General features: G+C 39.7%; 1 protein-coding gene across 1 annotated transcript; it reads left to right on the top strand.

Moving 5' to 3' along the window:
• The first annotated feature begins 16 nt into the window (after nucleotides 1-16).
• Nucleotides 17-26415, top strand: Fem1c (fem-1 homolog C). The gene is made up of 3 exons (XM_005356072.2): nucleotides 17-336; nucleotides 1125-1855; nucleotides 20568-26415. Exons 2-3 carry the CDS (start codon nucleotides 1312-1314, stop codon nucleotides 21875-21877), a joined length of 1854 nt encoding a protein of 617 aa, XP_005356129.1. The 5' UTR covers nucleotides 17-336; nucleotides 1125-1311; the 3' UTR covers nucleotides 21878-26415.
• The last annotated feature ends 441 nt before the right edge of the window (nucleotides 26416-26856 follow it).

Below are 26856 nucleotides of genomic sequence, written 5' to 3'. Positions count from 1 at the left end.
CCGCCGCCCTCCCTCAACCCAATGGCGCGGCGGCGGCGTCAGTAATGTGAAGCAGTGCACTAGCTTGTCCGGCCCCCGGGCCTGCAGCCCATTACACCATCGGCCGCGGCAGCCGCTGCAGCCCGAACGGCCTGGGAGGGCGGGTGCAGACAGCTCCGCGGGGCGGGGCGGAGCGAGCAGCGCGGCCGGATTCATTCCTGTGGGGCGCGGGGCATGGAGGAGCTGTGCGACCGCAGGCGGAGCGGGGCAGCCTGGGCGACGGGGACAACGGTTTCCATTTGAAGGGGCGGTCGGAGCCGGAGCAGCGGACGGCGGGACGACCAGCCCCCGGGGCAGGTAGTGGGGGCTGCGGCCTGGGGCCTGGCAGGGAAGGCCTGGGCGGGAGGAGGATGTCGGGGCGGAAGGCCGCCGGCGGGGTCGTTTGGGCCGCGGGGCCCGGGGCGGCGGGCGGCTGGAGGGGTGGGGGCGAAGGTGACAGGGCGATCCCGGCCTCGGAGCAGCCGGCGGCGGCCGAAGTTAAAGGCTGGAAGGCGGCCGCCGGGTTTCCTGAGCGCCTCGCGTAGTTTGAAGGGAAGAAAGCCTTTCCGGCGAGGTTTTAGCTTAAGCGGGCCGCGGGTTGGTGCGTCTGACCTTTTTGTTCCTCGTCGAAAGCCATCCTGGCCACCATGAGGCCTTCCAGCCTCTCGCCCTTGTGGGTTCTCTGCAGATGCAAAAAGAAACATTTCTGAACCTGCCGCGTCTCTGGCTTCTTTCGGTTACTCGCTGGGCGTGTGCAAAGCCTAACCAGAACAAAGCTGGGCTGGTTAGAGCCGGACACGAGGACTCCGGTCGCCTGTAGTGTTTGATTTTCCGCACACGGGGAGAAACTGCCTCCCACCGCAACAGTCTGGTCTCCGTGTGAACCCTTTTGTATCTTCCGATAGCAGCTCCTCGGAGGGGAGGAGGAGAATCGTTCCTAAAGTACGGCCTTTCCCCTGTTTCTTTTTCCAAGATTAGAAAATAGGGAAACCCAGATTGTGTGTGTGTGTGTGTGTTTGTGTGTGTTTTCCTCTACTTGATAGACAATCCTAAAACTGCTACTTTTTCTTCCTTCCTTCCCTTTTTTTTCCTTTTTAATTCTCTAGTTTGGTGCTCGGCTCCTCCGATGTTGGAATGCGATCGGACTGAACACACTCTTCGGTGGTTTTATATCCGTTCTGGGGCGCGGTGACTAACATTGAACTTTGGCTCCTGTAACTTGCCTACGTGGAGAGTTAAACTGGAGCTTTGCTTTGAAGGATAAATAAAGCTCAGCCTCCCGACTGGACATAAATGGATCTAAAGACAGCCGTGTTCAACGCAGCGCGTGATGGCAAACTCCGGCTCCTCACCAAGTTGCTGGCAAGCAAATCCAAAGAGGAGGTTTCCTCCTTGATCTCCGAAAAAACAAATGGGGCCACACCACTCTTGATGGCTGCTAGGTATGGGCACCTCGACATGGTGGAGTTCCTTCTAGAGCAGTGCAGCGCTTCCATCGAAGTCGGGGGCTCTGTCAATTTCGACGGGGAAACCATCGAGGGGGCTCCCCCTTTATGGGCCGCGTCTGCAGCAGGACATCTGAAGGTTGTCCAGTCTTTGTTAAATCATGGAGCGTCCGTCAACAACACGACTCTAACCAATTCAACTCCTCTTCGAGCTGCTTGCTTTGATGGCCACTTGGAAATAGTGAAGTACCTTGTAGAACACAAAGCCGATTTGGAAGTGTCCAACCGACATGGGCATACATGCTTGATGATTTCCTGCTACAAAGGGCACAAAGAGATCGCTCAGTATTTACTTGAAAAGGGGGCAGATGTTAATAGAAAAAGTGTTAAAGGTGAGTTCAGCTTTTTTTTTTTTAAGTGACTGCCTCCTGTTTTCAGGAAGTTTGATAGCAGTTTTTAGCATCGATGCTGAGTAGGCCTGCATTGTCAGATCTGTGTTTATTTGGTAACCCTTGCAATATTTCCTTGACTCTGTTACTTGATAGTGCATTAAACAGATGTGGTAAACCATCCCAGATACTATATTAAACAGCGTTTTTTCTCTCTTGTCCCTATAGTTACAGAGCATATCAGTGGCAGATGAGCTTAATCTTCCTGCCTTATAATTTGATCCATTTGGAAATAGAGTGAAATGCAATACATTGTTATGAACTTTTTTTATTTTTAGAATCACTTTGGAGTAGTGAGTCACCATCTTGTTTATTCTAGGTAGGCATCTATTTGTTACTCTTTCATAGAAGGCTAGGCCACGCACGCTGCCTTGCAAGGATTAAATCTGAAAGGGGATATCTGTTTCCCCCCTTTCACTTACTTGGGGCCAACAGAAATCCTTTTATGTAGAACATGTATTTAGTATAGCAAGATAGAAAATGGATTCTAAAGTCCTGCTCAGGGCTAGACAAGCTAAACAGGGATTAGGTTAAACCATTGTGGGTTTGTTGGGAAAAATTTAGGGACCTTCGTCAGGAAGAGTTTAGGTTTACAGATGAGGGTAACCTTCACTATTGTATGAAACTAAAGACAGTGATAGGTTAGAAATTCTTCAAACCTTTAACAGATTTTCTCAGAACAATTTTGATAGCCTGAAGATCTTAAGTAAATCTGCGCAACACAGTAAAATGATTCTCTACCGAATTTTAAAAAGCTGTTAAGATTTAAAAGTAGCAAAAATCAGGCGAAGAATTTTTCAAACATCATAAATTGGCTTGCATTGTTTACAGTGAAAAATGTCTTGCCACCCCTGCATTCCAGACTTATATAGAAGCCTGCAATCATTTATGGTTTGTTTCTTCTAGAGATAGATGGTGCACCCCTCCCTCCTTGCTTTACTTTTGCTGTTGGTGTTTGTGTCTGTGCACACAAGTGAATGAATCTTAATCCTAGGTTATGTCGTTCAGTTTCAGCAAACATGGCTGACTCATTCTTGTTTTATACAATTTTTCATTGAACATTTATCATTAATTGAGCTAGGACTGTGCTGGGATAAACAACCCTGCTGTGAATATTCTTGAAGAAACTGTATTAGCACACTTCTGTGAGAATAACTATAGTATGAAGCAATGTATGTGCTGTGGTAGAAGGCAAGACACGAGGTGGGGCCCTGTGCTACTGAGAGCATGTTTATGACAGTAGCTTTTTTGTTTTCTTATAAAAATGATACAAGGCCATTGAGGTATTTTTTTATTTTGTTTTGTTTTGCTTTTAAGTTTTTCAGAGCAGATGTAAAACTCCTTAAAAAAAAATCCTGGTGCTGAGACAATCTTTCCAATGATACTTCTAAATTTTTTTTTTATAATTTTATATTTTTTATACATACAGATGTGTGTGGTTTTATTTTCTGTCTTGTTCTATAACCTGTTTTTTTATTAGTACGTTATTTTTAAATTCTTTTTTAAAAAATATTTATTTATTATGTATACAATATTCTGTCTGTGTTTATGACTGCAGGTCAGAAGAGGGCACCAGACCTCATTACAGATGGTTGTGAGCCACCCTGTGGTTGCTGGGAATTGAACTCAGGACCTTTGGAAGAGCAGGCAATGCTCTTAACCTCTGAGCCATCGCTCCAGCCCTATTTTTATTTTATTTATTTATTTATTTATTTTTGGTTTTTCGAGACAGGGTTTCTCTGTGGCTTTGGAGCCTGTCCTGGAACTAGCTCTGTAGACCAGGCTGGTCTCGAACTCACAGAGATCCGCCTGCCTCTGCCTCCCAGTGCTGGGATTAAAGGCGTGCGCCACCACCGCCGGGCTCCAGCCCTATTTTTAAATTCTTAACCATAGCTCTGTGATTTCAAGAACGAAGCACTCATTTCTTTTAGTACATACTTGTTCATTTTTATAAAATAATTCAATCTCGTTGGGATAGTTGATACTGCAGGACATATAGTAGCTTTGGTGTTTTAACTTTTAAATTTTTTTTCCTTTTATTGAAGTTAGATTTTTTTTCTCCCACACTGATTATGGTTTCCTTCCCTCTGCTCCTCCCAATTCTTCCCCCACCTTCCTCTCCCATCCAGATCAATTCCTTTTCTGTCTCTCAGTAGAAAACAGGTTTCTGTAGGAATAATGATATACTACGATAAAACTAACGCATTGGAATTGGACAGAAACAAACAAATAGAAGAAAAAGAGCCTGAGATAAGGCACTAGAAACAGAGACCCACTTGGAATCCCGCAAAAACACTAACCTGAAAGTCATGGTATATATGCAGAGGACCTGGTGTAGACCTGTGCATGCTGCCTCAGTCTCTGAGTTAATATGTGTCAGTCATGCTGATTTATTGGGCCTTGTTTCCTTGCTTGTACTCCATCACCTCTGGCTCTTACACTCTTTCTGCCTCCTCACTCCTGAGGTTCCTTGATCCTTGAGGGGAAAGATTTGGTGGAGACATTTCATTTAGAGCTGAGTGTTCCAAGGTCTCTCACTCTGCATATTGTTTGGCTGTGGGTTTCTGTATTTCTTCCCATCTACTGCAGGTGGAAGCTTCTCTGATGATGGCTGCGCAAGGTACTAATCTATGAGTATAGCAGAATATTATTAGGAGTCAGAGGCAGGAGTATTTGTTTTTTTCCTTAGGTCTGTCTAGTCTCAGGTTCATGGTCACCCAAGAAGTGTTGGGTATGGGTTCAATCTCATGGACCTGACCTTAAGTCAAATCAGATATTGGTTGGTTACATTCACAAGCTTTGTGCCACCATTGCAGTAGCGTATCTTGTTGGCAGGGCACCATTTTAGATCAAACTGTTAGTGTCTGGCTTGGTATTTATGTTACTCTTTTGGTGGAGTGCATATAGTATCTTCTGGTACCAAAGATGCTAGAATGTAGGGGTGAAGGTTCTTTACAGGTACCAGCTGACTTCTCCATGTCTAATGAATTGTGTAGGTGTTGTCTTCAGCAATGGGGCCTTGCCATAATAGCTTTGTGGAGAGCAACATACACTTTTGGCTGCAACCTTGGTTGTTTGGGACTTCCCATGGGATCCACTCTGACCAACAACTCAGATGTAACCCGATCCCAGTACTGGAAGCTTCATTTGGTGACAAGGACTTGTTCTTTGGGGCTGTCTTCCCATTATTTGGCCATTTCATTTAGCTTGCCTTCATTGATGTATATATTTTAGGAAACTTCTACTGTATTAGGTTTCCATACTACTCCTCAAATGGCCCTTAATTTTAGCTGTCTCTTCCCATATTCCCCCATCTTCTTTCCCTTCCCCACTTGGTCCTCCTGTTCCAGCCCACCCATCCATACATAGCTGTTTATTCCCTTTCTTAATAGATTTAATGGTTCCCCCTAGTCCCTTACTCTCCCTGACTTCTGTGGTTCTATGGCTAGTAGTTCGGTTATCATTGATTTATCAGCTAGTATGCACATATAAGTGAACACATACCATATTTGTCTGTCTGTGTCTGGGTTATCTCACTAAGAATGATTTTTTTTCTGGGGGGGTGGGTGCTGGCTCGTGCCTTTAATCCCAGCACTTGGGAAGCAGAGGCAGGCGGACCTCTGTTAGTTCAAGACCAGCCAGGTCTACAAGAGCTAGTTCCAGGACAGGTTCACGAGAACCTCTGTTGTGAAAAATAAATGATTTTTTTTTCTTGTTCTATCCTGCGAATTTCATAGTTTCATTCATTTTAATGGTTGAATAATAAACTCCCATTGTGTAAATGTGCCACATTTTTTATCCATTCTTCATCCCATTGAGGGACATCTAAATTGTTTCCAATTTCTGTCTATTATGAATAGAGCAGCAATAAACATGGTTGAGCAACAGTCTCTGTGGTAGGATGAAGCATCCTTTGGGTATGGGCCCCAAAGTGGTACAGATAGATGGATATCCCATCTTCCTGAGAAACCACCACACTTATTCCCATCATGGCTGTCCTTCCACTAGCAAGGGATGAGTGTTCCCCTTCCTGCATCCTCACCAATGTGAGCTATCACTTGTTATTGACCTTAGCCATTCTGATGGGTATAAGATGAAATCCCAAAGTAATTTTGTTTTAAGAACTGCATACTTGCCTAGCAATGGTGGTGAACACCTTTAATCCCAGCACTTGAGAGGCAAAGGCAGGCAGGCAGATCACTGAGTTTCAGGCCAGCCTGGTCAACATGGCTAGTTCCAGGACAGCCAAGGCTACACAGAGAAACCCTGTCTTAAAAACTCAAAATATTTAAAAAAGTAAAAAAAGAACTGCATACTCTTCTAATGGAGCTTTACACTGATTAAAATTTTTAATAATTTTTGTAAGCATTTTTCAGTATGTTTTCTTGTTTGTTCCTGATTGTCTTTACAGGTAGATTGTTGAGTTAAAATACTGAGCTTTTTTTTTTTTCAAGGTAATTAAAACAAAAAGGGGGATGGCTAAAATATATGACCTCTTGGTGAGGCTTTTTTGATGTTTTGTTCCTTTGTTTAGGACTTTTTATTTATCAGTTGAATAATGCCTATATTACTGATAGAGCCAGAGGTTAAAGTCTGATTGGGGTGTGTTTTAAGTTCTTACGTCAGTAGAGAGATGAGTACTATACTACTTATATTATAGTTTCTAAATTTGGTATAGATATCTCTGTAGATAGAAAAGGAACAGCCCGCCTTAATCCCAGCACTCGGGAGGCAGAGGCAGGCGGATCTCTGTGAGTTCGAGACCAGCCTGGTCTACAAGAGCTAGTTCCAGGACAGGCTCCAAAGCCAACAGCCCCTTTCTCACCACCATTGTGTGTGAGGATCTGTGAGCACTTCTTTCCAAGTGATAAGCTAAGTCTGAGTCATTTTCTTGGTTATCAACATTCTTTTTAAGAAGACAAGTAGGGCCAAGCAATGGTGGTTCACACCTTCAATCCCAACACTCAGGAGGAAGAGGCAGGTGGATCTCTTGAGTTTAAGGCCAGCCTGGTCTACAGAGTGAGTTCCAGGACAGCCAGGGCTATATCCCCGCCCCAAAATAAGACAAGTAAGGAAAGAGTTTTACCAAATATTATTTCAGATACCTTGTATTTTAAATACACACACAGATAGAAGATTTTATTATTTTGTGTATTAAACTTTTTTGTGAAGCCACTTTTGGGCCATAATTCTTTTTTGGGGGTGGGGGTTTAAATTTGGTTCCTTTTCTGAACTTGCTTTGTAGACGAGGTTGGCATTGAACTCACAGAGATCTACCTGCCTCTGCCTCATGAGTGCTGGGAATAAAGGCATGCACCACCACTGCCTAACGAGACTATGATTCTTTATGGATGTTGGTAACAGATTCTAATATATACACACGCTTATCCTCCTGTACTCTGATCTTGCATCTTTGATTCTTTGATAATTGTTGTTTGACTGATGCTGAGATTATTGGATGAGGACATGAGGGAAGGGAAGTCATTGATTATCAAAAAGAAGGAACTACTTAAAACTGATCAGGGTTGGAAGAGTATCATAGCTGATTTAGCAGTGAAGAAGGATTTTTCTCCCAGTTTTTAGCTCTACTTTCAAAGTGAAAAATGCTGATAAGACTAGGTGCAGAATGGAGCAGTTTTTCTTTTTAGTGGTAGTGGGGAACCCAGGGTCTCATGCATGCTAGGCAAGGGCTCTACTTCTGAGCTCCATCTTCAGTCCAGTTTCTTAGAACATACTATGTGTCGTCCATTGGAAAGTATTTGGGAAAAAGATAAATACCAAAGATAAATACCAAGAGGTTATGCTTGGTCTTACTTTAAAATGCATGTGAGTCCTTTCCTTTCCTTTTTAACAAGTAGTTGACAGTTGACTATTACTTAAGCTTTTCCATTACTTTTTTAACAGACTATTGGCAGTTTTTGAATGTATTTAAACAGAAGGTGGAATTCATTCATTAGTTGAGAGGGTACCTAAGTCCCTTAGTATGCCAATGGGCTCTTAGACCTAGGCTGTCCAAAGATGACTAAGTCCGTTAGTATGCCAATGGGCTGTTAGACCTAGGCTGTCCAAAGATGACTAAGACAAGATCCCTGTTCTTGATTCCCAGCCTTTAAGGTTTGATCTCGGAGACAGCTTCATAAGCAGATACTATGAGATGAATGGGAAAATCTTTATCCCCAACAGCACACTACCTAAGGGGCAGTCGTTCCTTCTTTTCCCATAGCATTCCATAAGGGGAGAAAATATTTCAAATATTCAGGAGTATCTTTCTACTTTAACAAAACAATTGATCTAAACCATTTTTAATCTCTATTTTTATCTTATGCATATGGGTCTTTTGTCTGCATGCATGTCTACCTCATGTTTATGCAGTGCCTGTGGAGACCAGAAAGGGAGTGTTAGATCCCTGTGGGACTAGACAGACAGCTTTGAGTTGTCACGTGGGTTCTGGGACCCAAATGCAGATCCTTACCACCAAGCCATCTCTCTAGCTCTATTACAGTTGATTTTTAAAAGTATTTATTTATTTCTACTTTATGTACACATTTTTCTGTGTGAGGGTCCCTGGAACTGGAGAACTGCCATGTGGATGCTGGTAATTGAACTTGGGTTCTCTGGAAGAGCAGCCAGTGCTCTTAGCCACTGAGCCATCCATCCCTCCAGTAACAATTGATTTTTGAGACAAGTTGGTTTAAAACCAATGACCTCCAAATCTGAAGAGGTTATATTAATCTCCAGAACTGTCACTTAGCACTTTACATTTATGGTCATCTTTAGCTTCTTTTGCTACTGTTTCATTTGAGATTTTTTTATTTATGCTTGGAGTTTTGCTTTTGCAGCTCTCAAATGAAGTTACTCAAGCCCTTCATGTCTGTTTTTATATCCACACTGTTGGGAATTTAGCAGGTCAGAGTGTTGGATTAGGCTCTGTAGGTTCAGTTGGAGATTGGGCATAGAAGACGTCAGATCTTCACTCATGGGTCAGTCATTTTAGACAGTCAAGGTGATGAAGTAAGTTGCTAATAAGGCAATTATTGTGGCATGTGGAGGCTCTGAGATATAACTGCTAAAAATGAGTGTGCACTGACTACAAGTGCTTTTTGGAGAAAGATATCGTGTAAGGAAATAGAGAGATAAGATAGATCACTAGTTCAGAGTGATTTTGCTCTTTTCAGAGAACCTAAATTTTAATCTCAGCACCCATCCATCTTGGGCAGGTCACAACCGCTCCAGCTCCAGAAGATCTGATATAGTCTTCTGGTCTCTGCAAGTACCTGCAAACACCTCTTAGACATAGATACATATGCACAATTCTTTTTAAAATCCTAAAATATGAGTATAGTTTGTAAGAGAATTTTAAAAATAAATTTCCCTTGAAATAATGTTGGATTGAGATGTGTTGAAAGGCTTTGATAATTTTTCAGGCTTAGGAAATGATATGGAGGTGCATATTGAGAAAAATGCCACTAGAATCCTGTAATTGGGATGTAGGTAGGTATAAGCATAAGGACCAAAAGGCACCCAGGTTAGAATATAAAAAGAGCAATAAATTCAGGTAAAGAAATTTAATTTTGAGCTGGGTGTGGTGGTGCATGCCTTGAATCCCAGACTCACAGCCAGGAAGGACTACATAGTGAAGAAACCCTGTCTCGAAAAAACTGGGGAGGGGGACGGGTGGGGCGTCATGCAGTTGTATTGTAGAAGATTGCTTTTCATTATATTTTTGGTCTTGAGCCTAGCCTTGAACAGCTGAGCCATTTCTCCAGCTGAATAACTCTTCATTAGATTGCTTTTCATTGTTGTGGTAATCAAAAGTAGTTTAGGGAGGAAAGGGTTTATATTAGCTAATGTGTCTCTGCTGTAATCATAATGAAGGGACATCATGTCAGGAACTGAAGAAATGTGGGAGAACCTGCCTACTGGATTGCTCTCCATAGCTTGTTCGGCTTGCTTTCCTATACCACCCAGGATCTATTGCCCAGGGGTGGCACAGTGGGCTCAGTCCTTCAACATCAATCATTATCAAGAAAATATTCTATATAGACTTGCTTTCAGGCAATTTGATGGAGATATTTTCACAAATGATTTAAGTCCTTTTCCTAGAAAATTTTTGTCCTGTGTCATGTTGACAAAAACAGTAACCCAGCAAAATGTTTCCAACGGAGAAAGAACTAGAATTTTAAAAGCTTTCGGGTACACTGTGAGTCCTTGAGGCTGGAGACATCATATTTTTATCTTGTATATTAGGAAAAGAATCTGGTCCAGAGTATTGGTAAGTAGGCTTGCTAAATGGCTAAGTTGGATTAAGAGAGGAAAGGTTTGGTGGCAGACAAGCCCTGTGTTTTATAGTCTTTCATTGGGGGATAGGTCCATAAATTAAAAAGGTTATACAGAAATCAGTAGTGTAGGTAGACTTGGTAGGGGTTGAGAAAAGAAGAAAAATCTGTTCAGCTATGTGACAGATAATTGTGTTTAAAAGATTTATGAGACTTAATTTGAGCAGGTTTTTATCTTTGGTTCTTTAGTATATCATTTAAACACAGATGAAGAGAATATGTCAAACTACAGTGTACCAGTCATCTTGCTTTAGCAAATATATCCACATTTCTCATATTTTATTTTTAAAAAATGCATTTTTTTCTGGGCAGAGGTGCCATATGCCTTTAATCCCAGCAAATTTATGTGTGTATATGTATGTATATATGTGTGTGTGTGTGTGTGTGTGTGTGTGTGTGTGTGTGTGTTCTTTCATCGCCTCTAAATAGTTGGAAGCAAACCCAAGGCATTGTTCCTTTCTGTCCCACAGTAAGAAGCACTTTAGTGTGGATGTAGATCCATGCATCAGGGACTTAGTCATTTGATCATTGTATTTAAAGCTCTAGCTGTGTGGTGTTTGTTGCACATCTGTAATCCTAGCACTTTTGAGGCTAAGTTGGGAGGATCCTAAGTTTGAGGATTGCCTGGACTGTGTTTTGAAACTATGGGAAGAATACTTTTTGTACACTTAAGTGTATAGGAATCTTAACTAGGAAAAGCTCTTTTATAAATTAAAAATTGTTGAAGATAATAGACGAGGGGTAAGGCTTGTCATTGTGGTAGATAGTTATTTTAGTGTACTTGAGCACTGTTGAAAGCCGGTCTCTGTTCTTTTGAGCTCGAGGACATTTATCAGCCATTGGTTATCTTCAGCACACCTACTTACAGAACAGAAGGACTTAAACCTTCATTCTGCTCTGCTGTCTGGTTTTAATTGGGTTTAGTAATAGTTCAATAATTTACTAGTTGAACTCATTAACATTTTTAATGCAGATGTTCAAGTTGATTCCAACTTGCTTTTCCTTTGTTCTCTTATCTCTATGTATCCTTGGAAGACTTGACATACTCCTTGCAGGTTAGCTGTAGAAGATGTGTAAATTTAGTTTATGAGAAATATCTTTGTGGTTAGCTTTCTCTGGAGATGAAACTTTAAACTTTGAATTCTCACAGAATTAAACTAAGGTGAGTGAGAGTGAGCAGTATGGGATTTGTCTGCATTTTCTAGTTGTTGCCTCCCCCCCCCCCCCATTAACTCCCAAGTTTTATGTATTAGCTTTTAGATGTGTGGTCCCCTCATGGTGTTCTTTTCAATCAGATTTTCAATGGTTTGTTAAACCTTTTTGCTTAAAATAAAATTTAAGATTTCTTGATATTTTAGAGATTTGTGCCTTTGATGTACTAAGACAATGTGTGATAGAAGAGAGGTGGAAAGGGAATTTCCAATTTCAGAAGGCACTGTGAGTGTATCCGTCCAAAACATCTCTCTTCTTCCACCTTTCCCTTCCCTTTGGGAAGAATTGTAGTTACATAAGAGCCCATGAATTAGAACAGCTTAAGTGAAGTCTGGATGTAACATTGGTGTTTTCAGCCTTCAAATGAGCTGTTTTACAGATGGGAGCTGGTTTCTGTTCTCATCCCTAAGCTCCAGAGAGTTTAGTCTTGAAAACTACTTCATATCAAATCTTCTGTAGTAGTTTTTTCTTTTTTATCTTTGTTGTTGTTGTTGTTGTTGTTGTTGTTGTTTTTTCCGAGACAGGGTTTCTCTGTAGGTTTAGAGCCTGTCCTGGAACTCCCTTTGTAGACCAGGCTGGCCTCGAACTCACAGAGATCCGCCTGCCTCTGCCTCCCGAGTGCTGGGATTACAGGCGTGCGCCACCACCGCCCGGCTGTAGTAGTTTTTTCATCCATCCTGCATCCTGCTTTGGCAGATAGAAACAGTAAAGTATTTACTCTTGTTGTGAGTTCATTGGCTTGTGTTACTGAGTTTCTGTATGTTTCTGTTTAGTGCCTCGTGCAAACACTTAATGGAGGGCACACAACAGTCATAGCAGTTTGTCATTTGTAACATGAGGACTTGCTTTTTGCCCTGGACAACTGGCTAGCTTAGCCCTGAAATAATCACACAGAAACTGTATTCATTAAAACACTGCTTGGCTCATTAGCTCAGGCTTCTTATTAACTCTTGTAATTATATTAGCCCATTATTCTTATCTATGTTAGCCACATGGCTCAGTACTTTTTTCATCGGGGCAGGTCATATTCTGCTTCTTCGGTGTCTGGACAGGACTACAGAGGAATGGGCTTTCTCCTTCCCAGAATACTCCTGTTCTCATTGCCCTGCCTGTACTTCCTGCCTGCCTACTGGCCAATCTCGTCTATTTAAAACATGACTAACAGAATACCGCATTGTCCTGCACCAGTCATAAATTATTTTTATTCTTTCCTGCCCCTTAGTGTCTCCCATGATATATAATATACACGGGGGAAGAGAACCGGCAGGACCTTCCAGTACTCCTTTCCTCTTCTAACTCACTTCTGCATTTCTCAGCTCCTTCAGTGCAGAAAGGGATCTGCCTTTTTGTGCATGTGCTCCACCCCCACTCCTGTCTGGATCACTTCTAAACTAGGCCCAGGTACAAAGTCGAGGAAGAATGAGTCATTGGTCACCATAGTAAGCTGAAGAAGAAAAATGAATTATTTTTGTGTATTTTCAGACATATATTCTACAGTATGGTCTTTGTTTCTCTCGGTCAAACCTGTTTTACCAGAAAAAATGAGTGTTTTGATTGTTACTGAATTTTCAAATGACTTTATTGAGATCCAGTTCACATACCATCCACTCATTTAAAGCATACAATACAGTGGGTTTTTCTTTTTACTGTGTTTAATGAGTAAAGTAGCTAGCACTGCAGGCTTTCATGCCCCAAAGTCCCTATTTGTCTACTTCATTAACTTCTCTCTAGTGATTACTAAGTTTCTTTCTGTCCCTGTAAATCCTCCTGTTTTAGACTTGTATAAGTACAGGCGGAACGTATGGTCTCTCATGACTTGCTTCTTTCACTTAGCATAATGTGTTCTGAGTTTATTCAATTGTAGCATGTCAGTTTAGTTTTTATTATCAAATAATAATGCCTTTGTATAGATCAGTGTTCACAATTCCTCTGGGTTGAGCAATGCTTCAAAGGGGTTACCTATGATCACAGAAAACAGATATTTACATTACGCTTTATAACATAAGTTAAATTACAGTTATGTAGTAGCAACAAAATAATTTTATGTTGGGGATCACCACAACATGAGAAACTATCTCAGTATTAGGAAGATAGAGGACCACGGATATAGATACTACCACTTTTACCCATTTAGCAATTGATGAGTACTTGATTGTTTTATTGTTCAGCATTATAAGTAATGCCGTTTGTATAAAAATTCCGTGAGTGTATTATTTCCATTTCTCTCAAATGTATGTCTTGCTAGGAGTAGAATAGGGTTACAGTCGTCACTGTTTAACTTTTGAGGATGTAACAGGCTTTTTTTCAGAGCAGTTGCATAGTTTATATTCCTCAGAATATAGGAGGGGCCTAATGTTTCTGCAGTCACCAGCACTTGTTCTTTCTATGTATACCCATCCTAGGATTGGGATTTTGGTTCATATTTTCTCATGGCCAATAATGTTTAGTATCTATTCATATGCTTACTTGTATTTATTTGCCATTTCTGTATCTTAGTGTCTTCATTTAGCTTTGTGTGCTTTATAATTGAGCTATTTAGCTTTTTTGTATTACTTAGCTTTAAGAATTGTTTATATAGCTGGACCTGGTGGCATATGCCTTTAATCTTAGCACTTGGGAGACAGAGGCAGGCGGATCTCAGTGAAATCAAGGCCAGTCTGGTTTACAAAGTGAGTTCCAGGATTGCTAAGGCTACACAGAGAAGTCCTGCCTAAAAAAGAGTTGTTTTTGTTTTTGGTATACAAGTCTTTTATCAGATATATATTTACAATTTTTTCCCATTCTATGGATTGTTTTTCATTTTTGATGGTATTGTTTATAACAATTTGAGTTACTTTACAGATTTAAAATTTTCCATTGTAGATCATTTGCATAATATCTGACTTAAAAGAGATAGTTGCCTATTACATTTTTATTTGGTGTTAGTATGTATGTTTGTGGGCACACACATACCACAGTATACATGTCACCACATAAAGCTGTAGGGTTTACTGATACTGTTTATGGCTTAAGAACTTTACTAAAGATGAAAATTGTGACTTAATTGTAATATATACTATTTTCTTACTTTGACTTTTAAATTTAGATTAAATAGCAGGGCATAGTAGGGTTTACTGATACTGTTTATGGCTTAAGAACTTTACTAAAGATGAAAATTGTGACTTAATTGTAATATATACTATTTTCTTACTTTGACTTTTAAATTTAGATTAAATAGCAGGGCATAGTGGGACATACACTTCTATATCTTTTACTCTCTTTGTTTTTGATTTAGGTTGCTTAGTAGCATTTATGTTTAAACATTGCATTCTATTCATGTGGGCTGAAGATAGATAATTCTTGAGGCTCAAAAACAGTCCTGGTAGCCATGCAGTGGTGGCGCACATCTTTAATCCCAGCACTCGGGAGGCAGAGGCAGGCGGATCTCTGTGAGTTCGAGGCCAGCCTGGTCTGCAAGAGCTAGTTCCAGGACAGGAACCAAAAAAAAAAAAAAATACTAAGGAGAAACCCTGTCTCGAAAAATCTGGTGTATTTTGGGTTACTGACTTTGAGGAACATATTGACTCCATTGCTTGGTACAGACTCTTGTGTTTGCTATTAATTAATTGCAGGAATCTTTAACATTTATATCAGTGAAAATGTTCCCTCCAAGTGCTTTTTAAAGGAATTTTACCATGTTTTAACACCTGAGCACCCGGTAGGTTGCTGTTCTGAATATCTTTGGAAGCATCCACTGAATATGGCTACTATCCTTCTAAATTCTCTTTGCTGTTTTTGAAGCTACATAGCTGAAGATCAGTCATATCCTATTAACTTTCTACAGAAAGTCTGCGAGTTAATGTTTCATATGCCATAACCAACCAGCTTGAAATTTAAAAGGATGCCCACTTAATAGAGGTGCCTTTTGAGAAATTATACAAGTTTCCATTATGTATTTGGTGAAGGGAATTGTTTTTCTTCAAATGAATTTGCTCAGGCATTGAAAATTGTGTAATACAAAGAGCATTTCTTTTTTTTTCTTTAAATTTATGACATTTCAATGTCAAATACCTTTATTTTAAACCATTTTTAAGATTTTCATTTTTATCTTATGTGCATTCATGTTTTGATTGCATATGTATTTGTGTGAAGGTATTGGGTCCCCTGGAACTAGAATTATAGACAGTTGTGAGCTGTCGTGTGGGTGCTAGGAATTGAACTTGGGCCCCCTGGAAAAAGAACATGTGCTCTTAACTGCTGAGTCATTGTCAGCCCCCAAATAACCTTTATTTTGATTTATGATGCTTGATAGCATTTTTGTTTAAACATTGCATTCTATTTTTCATTGTTTCTTACTTTGAAAGTAGAAGACATAAGGTAACCCTGCTAAGTCTTTTGGAACTATAATCTTTGTGTTGTGTGGGTGTTTTAAGAGCTATAAAACATGGGAAATTCTTGAGTCAGATATGTAGTAATTGGCATATATTGCTTAAAATCAGTGATGATAGCTGTCAAAAGTATGGTCTTTGGCATGTAATTTAACACGGGCGACTAGAAAGAATATAATGATTTGATGTTTAAATTTGGATAGAATAGTAATGTTTTACAAAACATTTAGTAGTAAATTTAACACTTAAATGACTGGTAGTAAGTATAACAAATAATTGTCTATCATATTATAAAGAGTTTATACATAGACTCATCTCCGTCTGAAGTAGATGTCTTTTCTTTTCTTCTTTTTTCTTTCTTTTTTTTTTTTTTTTTGTTTTTTTCGAGACAGGGTTTCTCTGTGGTTTTGGAGCCTGTCCTGGAACTAGCTCTTGTAGACCAGGCTGGCCTCGAAATCCCAGAGATCCACCTGCCTCTGCCTCCCAAGTGCTGGGATTAAAGGCGTGCGCCACCATTGCCCGGCTTCTTTTTTCTTTTTTGAGACCAGGCACTGTGTAGCTCTGGCTGTCCTAGAACTTACTGTGTAGATCAGGCTGACCTCAAATTTACAGAGATCACCTGCCTTTTCTTCCAGAGTGCTAGATAGAATTAAAGGCATAAGCCACTATTCTGGCTTTGATTAATTTTTTTAAAAGCAGAGAAATTTTTGTAAAACAGGATAAAAGGTTTCATTAACTAGGAATGAAGTCATAAATTAAAAAATAAATTCATATTATTATAAGAGTGACACTGTGGTTTTTTTTCCCATTTCCAAATTTTAGTCTTTTTATACAATGTATCTTAATCCTATCTCTCCTAATTCTTGGGCGGCCTCTAACATGTCTCCCTGGTCCTTTCATGTCCCCTCTTCCTTCCTCTCTTCTTCCCTCTCCCCATAACCTACTGAATCTCATTAGTGTTGCCTGCTGGAATGTTTGGTTGGATTGGTTTTGTACAAGTAATCCTAATGGCAGCAAGTTCATGACTGCAATGGCCATGTCTAGAAATCAGTGTTTGCGACACTTCCTCTGGTTCAGATGTCTCCTGAACCTTGTGGGGGTATAGATTTCTCACTTAGGACTGAACACTCAATAAATAGTCATTTATTCTCATAGTAAATAGTCATTATTCTCAGAGCTTTGACCAGTGGTTGTTTCCTGCATTAACTACTGACTGCTGCAGAGACGCTTTCCTGGCCATAATTGAGGGCAGCATTAATCTGTGCGTATGAACGTGAATTTTTAGAAGGCAGTTTGACAGTATTTTAGTGAAGCAGTAGTGGGTTCCCCCAGCCATATGACCGTCTGAGCCTGGGCTTTTGACTAGCTTTGCAGGATCTGGCATAACTCCCTCTTGAAGAGCAGGTCTCATATCTAATCAGATAGCAGTTGGTTAGCCCCATAACAGCCATGCCACTGTGCCAGTGTGTACATTCGCCTGGCAAGTCAGTGTTGTGACATGCAAGGTGCGCTGCTGAGTAAGTCCATCAATGACTTTTCTCTTCCAGCAGGCTTTGTAGAGCTTTCTGGCACTCAAAAGGCGTAGCTGTCAGGGAGAAAGTTTTCCAGTCGGTTCCAGCTAGGTTTCTCTATGTTCTACAGTAAAGTGTGCTGTCTTCAGCAATAGTGGTGTAGGAGGTTCTTCTTTTTGTGTGTTGTTTTCATTGGTTGAATAAAGAGACTGCCTTGGCCTTTTGACAGGGCAGCCCTTAGGTGGGCTGAGTAGACAGAACAGAATGCTGGGAAGAAGGAAGTGTGGCAGATGCTATGATTCTCCTGCTTGAGACCGACCCTGGTCAGACTCATGCTGGTAAACCACAGTCAAGTGGCAATACACATTAATGGAAATGGGTTAATCAAGATGTGAGAGTTAGCCAATAAGAGGCTAGAGCTAATGGGCCAGGCAGTATTTCAGTGAATACAGTTTCTGTATAATTATTTCCCCGGGCTAAGCTAGCTGGGCTATGGAACACCACCGCCGCTCCTCATTACTACACAATAGGATCTTTCTGTCTAGTTATTGTGGGCAGCCTAGTGCAATGGCAGTAGCCTGTATTGTTTGGGGACCCTCCGTAACCTCCTTTGCCAGTAACTCATAAAGAGGGGTACCACCTTGCTAGAGATTTCCATTTAATAGCCTGTATCTTCTAGAAGTATTTTCAATTTTTGGCAGGTATTGGTACTGGCATTGATGTGGGAGTGTCATATATCAATCTGTTGATTTCATTGGTTAAGCAATAAAGAAACTGCTTGGCCCTGATAGGTTAAAACATAGGTGGGAGGAGTAAACAGAACAGAATGCTGGGAGGAAGAGGAAGTGAGCTCAGACTGGACAGCTCTGCTCTCTGGAGCAGAGACGCCATGGGGGGCTCCCCTCTCCCAGGCAGACATGATTCAGCTCCAATCCAGGATGGACGTAAGCTAGAATCTTCCCGGTAAGCGCACCTTGGGGTGCTACACACATGATTGGAAATGGGCTAGTCCAGGTGCGAGAGTTAGCCGAGAAGAGGCTAGATATAATGGGCCAAGCAGTGTTTAAAAGAATACAGTGTCCGTGTAATTATTTCGGGGCATAAGCTAGGCAGGCGGCTGGGGTGCTGGGGATGCAGCCCCGCCGCTCCTATTACAACACTGGCATAGAAATGTAAGAACAGAAAGTCAACTTCTTTTCCCTTTGTAGTTAATCCTTTTTTTCAGGCCCCAGCCTCTGTCCATCATTGGTCTGCTACATGTCGTTACTGTAGGCACTATTTTAGTAGTGAAATTTAAAGATTTATACCCACAAATTTTCCCTTTTTGTGTATCTGTGCCCATGTCTCCTGGCTCCCATGTACTGTTCCTTCTGCTAAAAAAAGAAAATCCAAGATATTTAGGCTTTTCTTAGTAATAAATGTTTTTTATCTGATAATGTGTGTTATTTTTATTTATCTATGACGTGAATCTAGAATTACAATTTGGCAGTTCTTTTCTGTTAGGGGTTTTCACTGTGATTCAGTGTCTCAGCTATGTTCCTAGTGAAACTTTGCTGTTTATCTTGTTACTTTCTAGCAGAGAATGAGTGGAAAGCCTTTTGTGGTTTAATGCTTTTCTCTTTGACCCCCCTCCCCCACATCCCTTTATTGAACCTTAATACAGGTGCCCTCCACCTGTATTAATTTTGGAGACAGGGTCTCTCCACAGCTTTGAAGGTGTTAAGTAGGCTGGTCTGACTGACTGACTGGCCTACTCCCTCCCTGGTGCTGGGTTTGCAAGTGAGTGCCACCATACCCAGCATTCTTTACTCAGGTTCTAGGGATCAAGGTCATTTCCTTGCTTGCAGGGGAAGCAGTTTACCAACTGAGCATTTCCCCAGTCCCCTCAAATCATCACAGAGGAGAAAACAACATACAAACAGAAGAGCTGAAGAAAAAGTCCAGGGAGCTGGGTGGTGGTGGCACACACCTTTAATTCAGCATTCACAGAGGCAGGTGGATATCTGTGAGTTCAGGGCCAACCTGGTCTACAAGAGCTAGAGCTAGTTCCAGGGCAGGTTCCAAAGCTACACAGAGAAACCCTATCTTGAAGAAAACAAAACAAAACAAAAAAAAAGCCTATGAAACAATCATGAATATAGTTACTGACACAAATTTCTATATGAGGTTTAACATATTCACAGAGATTTTTTTTAAAAAATTGGATATTCAAGGAAATCTGAAAACTACAAAAAACCAAAGATACTGTAGAACTAAAAAAATTCAGTGGATGGCTTTTTAAAGTGGATTACTCCTAGCAGACTAGAAAATTCATGAACTAGAAGGTGGGTCATAAATATGCTCAGAGTGATGTGCTGCAGACACTTGCTACAAACATTGTATATGTACATACCGAAAATCTGCATGCCGGCTTCACTTCTGATCAATGGTCAAATGGTTATTGTTACCCTTAGATATATCTGATGTTTATATCATACTATTTCTATAGTCTGTTAGTAATATGTTAGTGTCTTTTGTCAGTTTTAATTCATGTTTAGGGTGATGTGATAGTGTTAGAATGTTTAGTACATCTAAAAAGAATGTTTAAAAAATTAAATTGTAACAGGAAATAACCCATTATGAAAGGGTTTTATTTATCTTCTTTGAAAGTTTTTCTTTCATATTTTTCAGATTTTAGCGGACTTGTTTTTCCTATGAGAGCAATGTTTTTAAGAATTCTTTGTAACAAATTTTGACTTTAACAGTTAACTCAGTTGTTTAGGAAAAAAAAAAAGCCCACTATAAAAATGAAGTAGCTCCTAAAGACAAGATTTTCCATTTATAAATGGGGAAACTGACCCAGAGATCTGACTTGTCTGCAAAGCTACAATTGACTTCATTTTATTTCATCCATTTTTGTTCAGAGAATATCACTTTTATTTGAATATGAATGAGAAGTGCCAAGGGGCCATTGATTAAGGAACATTATCTGTTGACTTTATCTGGGTGTCTTGTTGTTTTGTTTTCCTTTTCATATTCATCTTAGTTGAGTTATTTAAGAAGTTTCATGAGTATTTTCTTCTGCTCCTGCTGTGTATCAGACACTAATGTTAGGTGCTGGAGGTAATCATTTTCTCCTCTGTGATTGTAATAGATCCTACTTGTGGCTGATTGGCATTGCCTGTGCTTTCTTTTCAGGTTGCATTATAGCCTGGTTGTTCACAGTGTGTTTTTTTCCCTTCTCTTTAAGGCAATACAGCATTGCATGATTGTGCAGAGTCTGGAAGCTTGGACATCATGAAGATGCTGCTTATGTATTGTGCCAAGATGGAAAAAGATGGCTATGGAATGACTCCTCTTCTCTCAGCAAGTGTGACTGGTCACACCAATATTGTGGATTTTCTTACACACCATGCCCAGACCAGCAAGACAGAGCGTATCAATGCCCTAGAGCTTCTGGGAGCTACATTTGTCGATAAAAAGAGAGATTTACTTGGGGCTTTGAAATACTGGAAAAAGGCAATGAACATGAGGTACAGTGATAGGACTAATATAATCAGTAAACCAGTTCCACAGACACTAATAATGGCTTATGATTATGCCAAGGAGGTAAACAGTGCAGAAGAGTTAGAAGGTCTCATTGCTGATCCTGATGAGATGAGAATGCAAGCACTGTTAATTAGAGAACGTATTCTCGGTCCTTCCCATCCTGATACCTCTTACTACATCAGATACCGGGGCGCTGTCTATGCCGACTCTGGAAATTTTAAGCGATGCATCAACCTATGGAAGTATGCTTTGGATATGCAGCAGAGCAATTTGGACCCTTTAAGCCCAATGACTGCCAGCAGCTTACTGTCTTTTGCGGAACTATTTTCCTTTATGCTACAGGACAGGGCTAAAGGCTTGCTTGGTACCACAGTTACATTTGATGATCTCATGGGCATATTGTGCAAAAGCGTCCTTGAAATTGAGCGAGCTATCAAACAAACTCAGTGTCCAGCTGACCCATTGCAGTTGAATAAGGCTCTTTCCATCATTTTGCATTTAATTTGCTTACTAGAAAAAGTTCCTTGTACTCTAGAACAGGACCATTTCAAAAAGCAGACTATCTACAGGTTTCTTAAACTGCATCCAAGAGGAAAGAATAACTTCAGCCCTCTGCATCTGGCTGTGGACAAGAATACTACATGTGTAGGGCGGTATCCTGTCTGTAAGTTTCCATCTCTGCAAGTTACTGCGATACTGATAGAATGTGGTGCTGATGTGAACGTCAGGGACTCTGATGACAACAGTCCCCTGCATATCGCTGCTCTGAACAACCATCCAGACATCATGAATCTCCTTATTAAATCAGGTGCACATTTTGATGCCACAAACTTACACAAACAAACTGCTAGTGACTTACTGGACGAGAAGGAGATAGCTAAAAATCTGATCCAGCCCATAAATCATACCACCTTGCAGTGTCTCGCTGCTCGTGTCATTGTGAATCATAGAATATATTATAAAGGGCATATCCCAGAAAAGCTAGAGACCTTTGTTTCACTTCATAGATGATAATTGGAACAATACTTCAGCACTGCTAAAGCACGAGTTGGTAACAGTTGTTTCATAAATGAGCACTGTTGTGATAACACCAGCATCCATTTAGCTTGATATCATTGTGCTCTCATTGGCTAACGCATTGTAAGCATCAAATTTGCAGGATTGGTTTCCCAGTATTTAATATAAATATACCGTATAATATATTGTTTGTGAATTATTGAGAAATGTGATATCATATTCAAATTTCTAAAATTGTCTGCCAAAGGCCATTCTGGTTTTGTTTGCTGTTGGGTGGTAGAGACAGAGTTAACTGTTTTCAGTGATGTCTTAATACTTTACTAGTTTGTGAATTTTATGCAGTTGAAAGTCATCCTCTTGGGCTCCCACTTCTTTTGTCTTCAAGTTTTGCCTGTTTCCACTTTTTTTCGCCTAACCATTTCTGCTACATGTTCCCTGAACCTTTGGATCCTGCTAGGTCATAAACCTTATGGACTTGTTCACCATTTGCAGACCATAAGTGCTTTATCTTCTCTATGCACCGGCTTAAACTGGACTGTTGTGTGTTGGCATATTCTCTATGCAGCAGTTGGTCAACTTCAACTCAAAACACTGTTTTCTTAAGTTACAAAGTTTATTTCACAAAAATACTCTTAGAGCATGTCAGTTTCTAGAATTGCCGGTAAGCTGTTTGAGCTCAAACTTTTTTTTTTTTTAATTTTATGTTTTGTTTTGTTTTGCTTTGTTTCTTCACATCTGAGGTTTCTTTCTTCAATCTACAGAAAGTTTTTGTATGCTAAATTTGGGAAACAAATCTATTACAACTCATTAACCCAGTTGAAATTTAGGTCTGTCATCTTAGGAAGACCTTTCTAAAGTGACCTGCCTTTCCTACTGCTCCAGCGTTGTCCTGCTTGTGCTGATGGTGTGACTAGGTATAGAGAATCTGCTTCAATTTAACTTCAGAGTTTATCACACAGCTTAATGAGTCCCATTGAGCTATTCAGTCGTTGAACTGCAGACCACCTTTAGTTACAAAGAGGCTAAAGCATGTCAGTGGCATGATGCTTGCCAAGCCAGACCTAGGCGTTTCAGGTAATTACGGTATTTTAGTATGCAATTTACTGCCATAGTATCAAAGGTCAATAACAGTGTTCTTTCTTTCTTCAAGTTTATGTATATCTTTTAAAGATAACGTGCATGAATTACTTTGATCTCAATTATTTGTCACCCTATTAAACAAAGATTGCACAGTGATTTCTGTACCCTTAATAAAAGCGCCTCCTCCCCATCTTTCCTTTCCCTCCTTGCCACTTCCTCTCTCCTCAGTTCTTTCTCCCTCTCCCTCTTATTATTGTTATTTTTTCCTATCATAGATTTGTTAATGCCACAGAAAGGGCTCTTTTGACTTAAGGAAAGATAAGTGAAAATCAAAACATTCAGGTAATCACTCAGCACTTTACCGTACTCAGTAGAATTCACAATGGTACATTGCCCTGCAGCTGTAGTAAAAAAAAATTATTCTGAATTAAATGCTCCTTATTGATTCTAGGGAAAAAAAATCAGTTTGCCTGTGAACTTCATGATCTGGATCACTTGGATTTAGAGGATGACATTTTATCCTGAGGGTTGATGTAATGTTATTTAAAGAATTGTCATTGCGATCACATTCATCTTTATTTAATAAAAATTTGTAATGAAGAGTAGTAAATAAAGAACATTAGATGTTTTCATTAAGCAATTGAGGTTTAATTCTTTAAAAAGTATCTCAATTCATTTTACTACATTTTTATTTAAATTTTACTGTTGGAAAGATGAATTACTTATCAGTGGGCTCTTTTTTAATCCTTTGATGAAGACGTTTTTACTGTGTTTTATTTATTGTGGGGCAAGTCTGATAAAATATTTGAGCTGCTATATATAAGAATAATATGTCATTTAGACAGATATTAGAAATATCAAACTATTTTGAAATCGTCTGCCTCTAACTTTGGTATGCTTGAACTCTCTTTTTCTTTTTTAAAGACAGGAAAGCTTGGCCATTTTGGTGAGTCATCATTGGTTGATCTTACTTTTGGGGTAGAAGATGACAATTTGACCGTAAGGGATTTAATACCTGCCTTCCCCTTTGCCCAGAAGAGTCTGGCTTACATGTTTTTAGAGCAAGGCTCATCTGACTTGCATCTCATAACCCCGTATGAAATCAGGGTATCTCAGAGTGGCTCCCTTAAGGAAGAGCAGATACCTTGGAACTGGTCTTCAATCCTGAAAGCTGCAGTGCTGTATTGCAGTCAAGGGGTGGCTTTTCCCTTTCTATTTGTCCACTCCAGAAATGCCAGTGGGAGCCCTTGAAAAAGCAACTCAAAATTAGCCAGGATTTTATTTTTAAATAGTTGGTTCAGGAGTGTAACCTCAGATAACTGTTAGGGCCTTCATCAGAAAATCATGAGACTGAATAAAATACACAATTCTTAAGTTTGAAGGTTTGGCTTTGTCCATGGTGAAGAAGTGATCTAATTGTATTCATTTGAATCAAACTAAAAGGGCACTGTAATGTGGTAGTATTGGCTGGTATTAATATGTAAATCTCAATGTTTCTCCAGAAATGCCTCTGAATTTCAGATGTTCTATAATTTTGATCATTTTAATAAGAGAAATGGTTATTTTATTCCAATACCAGTTTCCTTTCCAAAGGCAAATAGATCACAGGTTTAATAATGTCATTTTTTCTTATCCCGAGGTCTGACAAGCATAAGCCCCAGTCAGCAAGATAACTTGGTGCCCTTTATGATTTTGAAGTTAAGTGATTGCTCATTTGCAAAGAAACAATTAGTTATCTTTAAAAAAGAACCGAACTCACTTACTATAATTTGAGAAATTGTTTATATTTGGAATTTTTTTTCCAGTTGCCTAGCAGAACCCCTCAGCTGAATGCACAGGTGTTAATCCCTGTAAGGAGTTCCCAGCAGGAAATGGGTGAGGAATAGTGTTTCTACACCCTATACAGTGGCACCGTTACTTGGAACTTGAACCACTTTGAAGTTAGATACTAAGGAAACTTGAATTGTCATCCTTTTTCTTTTCCTTTTTCCCTCTTGTGTGTCACTAAACAACTAGTTTCTTTCCCTCTTGTTGGTTCCCATTGTGTATCTTTTCAAAGAAGTACTGTATCAGATGCCAGCCAATAAATTGTCACACAGTGAAAAAACGATACACCACAGCATTGTAAGGTTTAATAAAATTAAATTTGCACCAAACTTAAGTATGCTCTTATTAACTCTTAATTCTTAATGGGTGTTACCTGGAAATATATTATAGTGGATTCCGGGATTACTTTTTTGGAAAAACTGCCTACTTGATAATTTATAGCCAATTAGAATTACACCATTTATTAATGCTCTGCTATGTAAATAAGATGACTTGTATACAGTTTGTTGCAATGGTTTTTTTTTTTCTGGCAAATACTATAGGAAGGCTAGTGAAAAGCACAAAGGACTACTTTTAAGCTTGTTCTTATCTTTATTGTATTAGAAGCGTGTGCAGTGATAGGCTTACAATGATGGTAAGTTTTCTGTATTTCTGTTTCAAGTGATAAAATCTAAGTTCCTTTCCCTATGTCTTAAGTGATCTAATACAAGATTTTAATTGACCTAGAAAGTTGGTCATAATTCTAAACTCATGAGTATAAATTAGACTCCATTGTCATAACTTTTCCCCTTTGGAATGTCAATGTACCATATTACTGATAAGTATATATCTCTTTTTGAGCATTCATATTTAGTCCTGTCTGTGTGTTAACATCATCGCCACAAATACTAAAAGAAAAATCTTACCAAACTTAAAAGGAAAAGGGTATCTTATTTTTAAGATTTAGAACAACAAGATGTAAGTGAGATCCCCTACCTCACAGTGCCATGTTTTGTTGGAGTTTGGCCTTTGGGAGTTAAGAGGAATAATTGGTTCCTGAGTATCATGTTATTTTATTTTATGTTTATCATAAAAGGGCCATTAAAGAAGATTTTCTCATTAAATTATAGGTTTACATTACTATGTGAATTGAATTGGTTTTCCTCATGAGTCCCTTTTAACGATTGATGACAAATGGTTTTGTTAGTACTGTTAGGATGTACTTATTTTCTATGCTGTGGTGAGTGAGAGGTACCCAAGATTTGACATAATACCAAAACTGAAAATGGAATGATTATTCGTAAAAATTCTCTAATGTTGGTGAAGAGAGTTTTACTAATGCAAGATGTTTGAGTTAGTTTTTTTAATGAATCTGTTTTCTTTTTCCAGTGCTGGTATTACAGAAATGAACCCAGTTAACAAGTCTGTTTTCTTGGCCAGTAGGCAGTAATTTCTGTTTATTTTTCTGGTAGCTAGTGTTAAAAGATCTGTGACTTAGATGTGTGGGCAGAGGCTGCTTATTCTTTTCCTGGCCACCCAGACCTGAAGTAATCACACAGAAATTATTAATTAAAACAGTGTTTGGCCAGTTAGCTCATGCATATTTGTAGCTAACTCTTACATCTTGAATTAACCTATTTCTATTAATCTATGTATCACCGTGAGGCTCATGGTTTACTGGTAAGGTTCTCTGGTGTCTGTCTCCTGGCAACCGCATGGCATCTCCTCTGATTCCACCTTCTTTCCTCCTCTATCTGCTTGGAATTTCCACCTTACTCTATTCTGGTCTGTCATAGGCCAAAGCAGCTTATTTCTTTAACCAATAAAAGTAATACTATATACAGAAGGACTTCCCACTTCTCTGTCCAAATAAAAAGGAAGGTTTTAACTTTAACATAGCAAGATGAAGACGTAAGTCACAAAACAATCCGACACCAGTTTGGAATTATGATTTTATAGAAGGGTTATTTATTTAAAGGAAAAAATTACAGATCACTGTTCTAGACAACAGCCCTCTGTGCTACCAGGATCAGAGTCTAGTAGCTGGACGTGGAGTCTGAAGCAGGAGAGAGCGCACGGCTACCGCT

The sequence above is a fragment of the Microtus ochrogaster genome, chromosome 18 (genome assembly GCF_000317375.1).
Source record: "Microtus ochrogaster isolate Prairie Vole_2 chromosome 18, MicOch1.0, whole genome shotgun sequence".
Lineage (NCBI taxonomy): Eukaryota > Metazoa > Chordata > Mammalia > Rodentia > Cricetidae > Microtus > Microtus ochrogaster.
This window is presented reverse-complemented; position numbering and strand designations above follow the sequence as displayed.

Excerpts from the sequence above, each read along its gene's own strand:
- Fem1c (XM_005356072.2), top strand. The coding sequence starts at position 1,312 with ATGGATCTAAAGACAGCCGTGTTCAACGCAGCGCGTGATGGCAAACTC. Across the intron at positions 1,856-20,567 it reads TAATAGAAAAAGTGTTAAAG|GCAATACAGCATTGCATGAT; the intron begins GTGAGTTCAGCT and ends CTTCTCTTTAAG.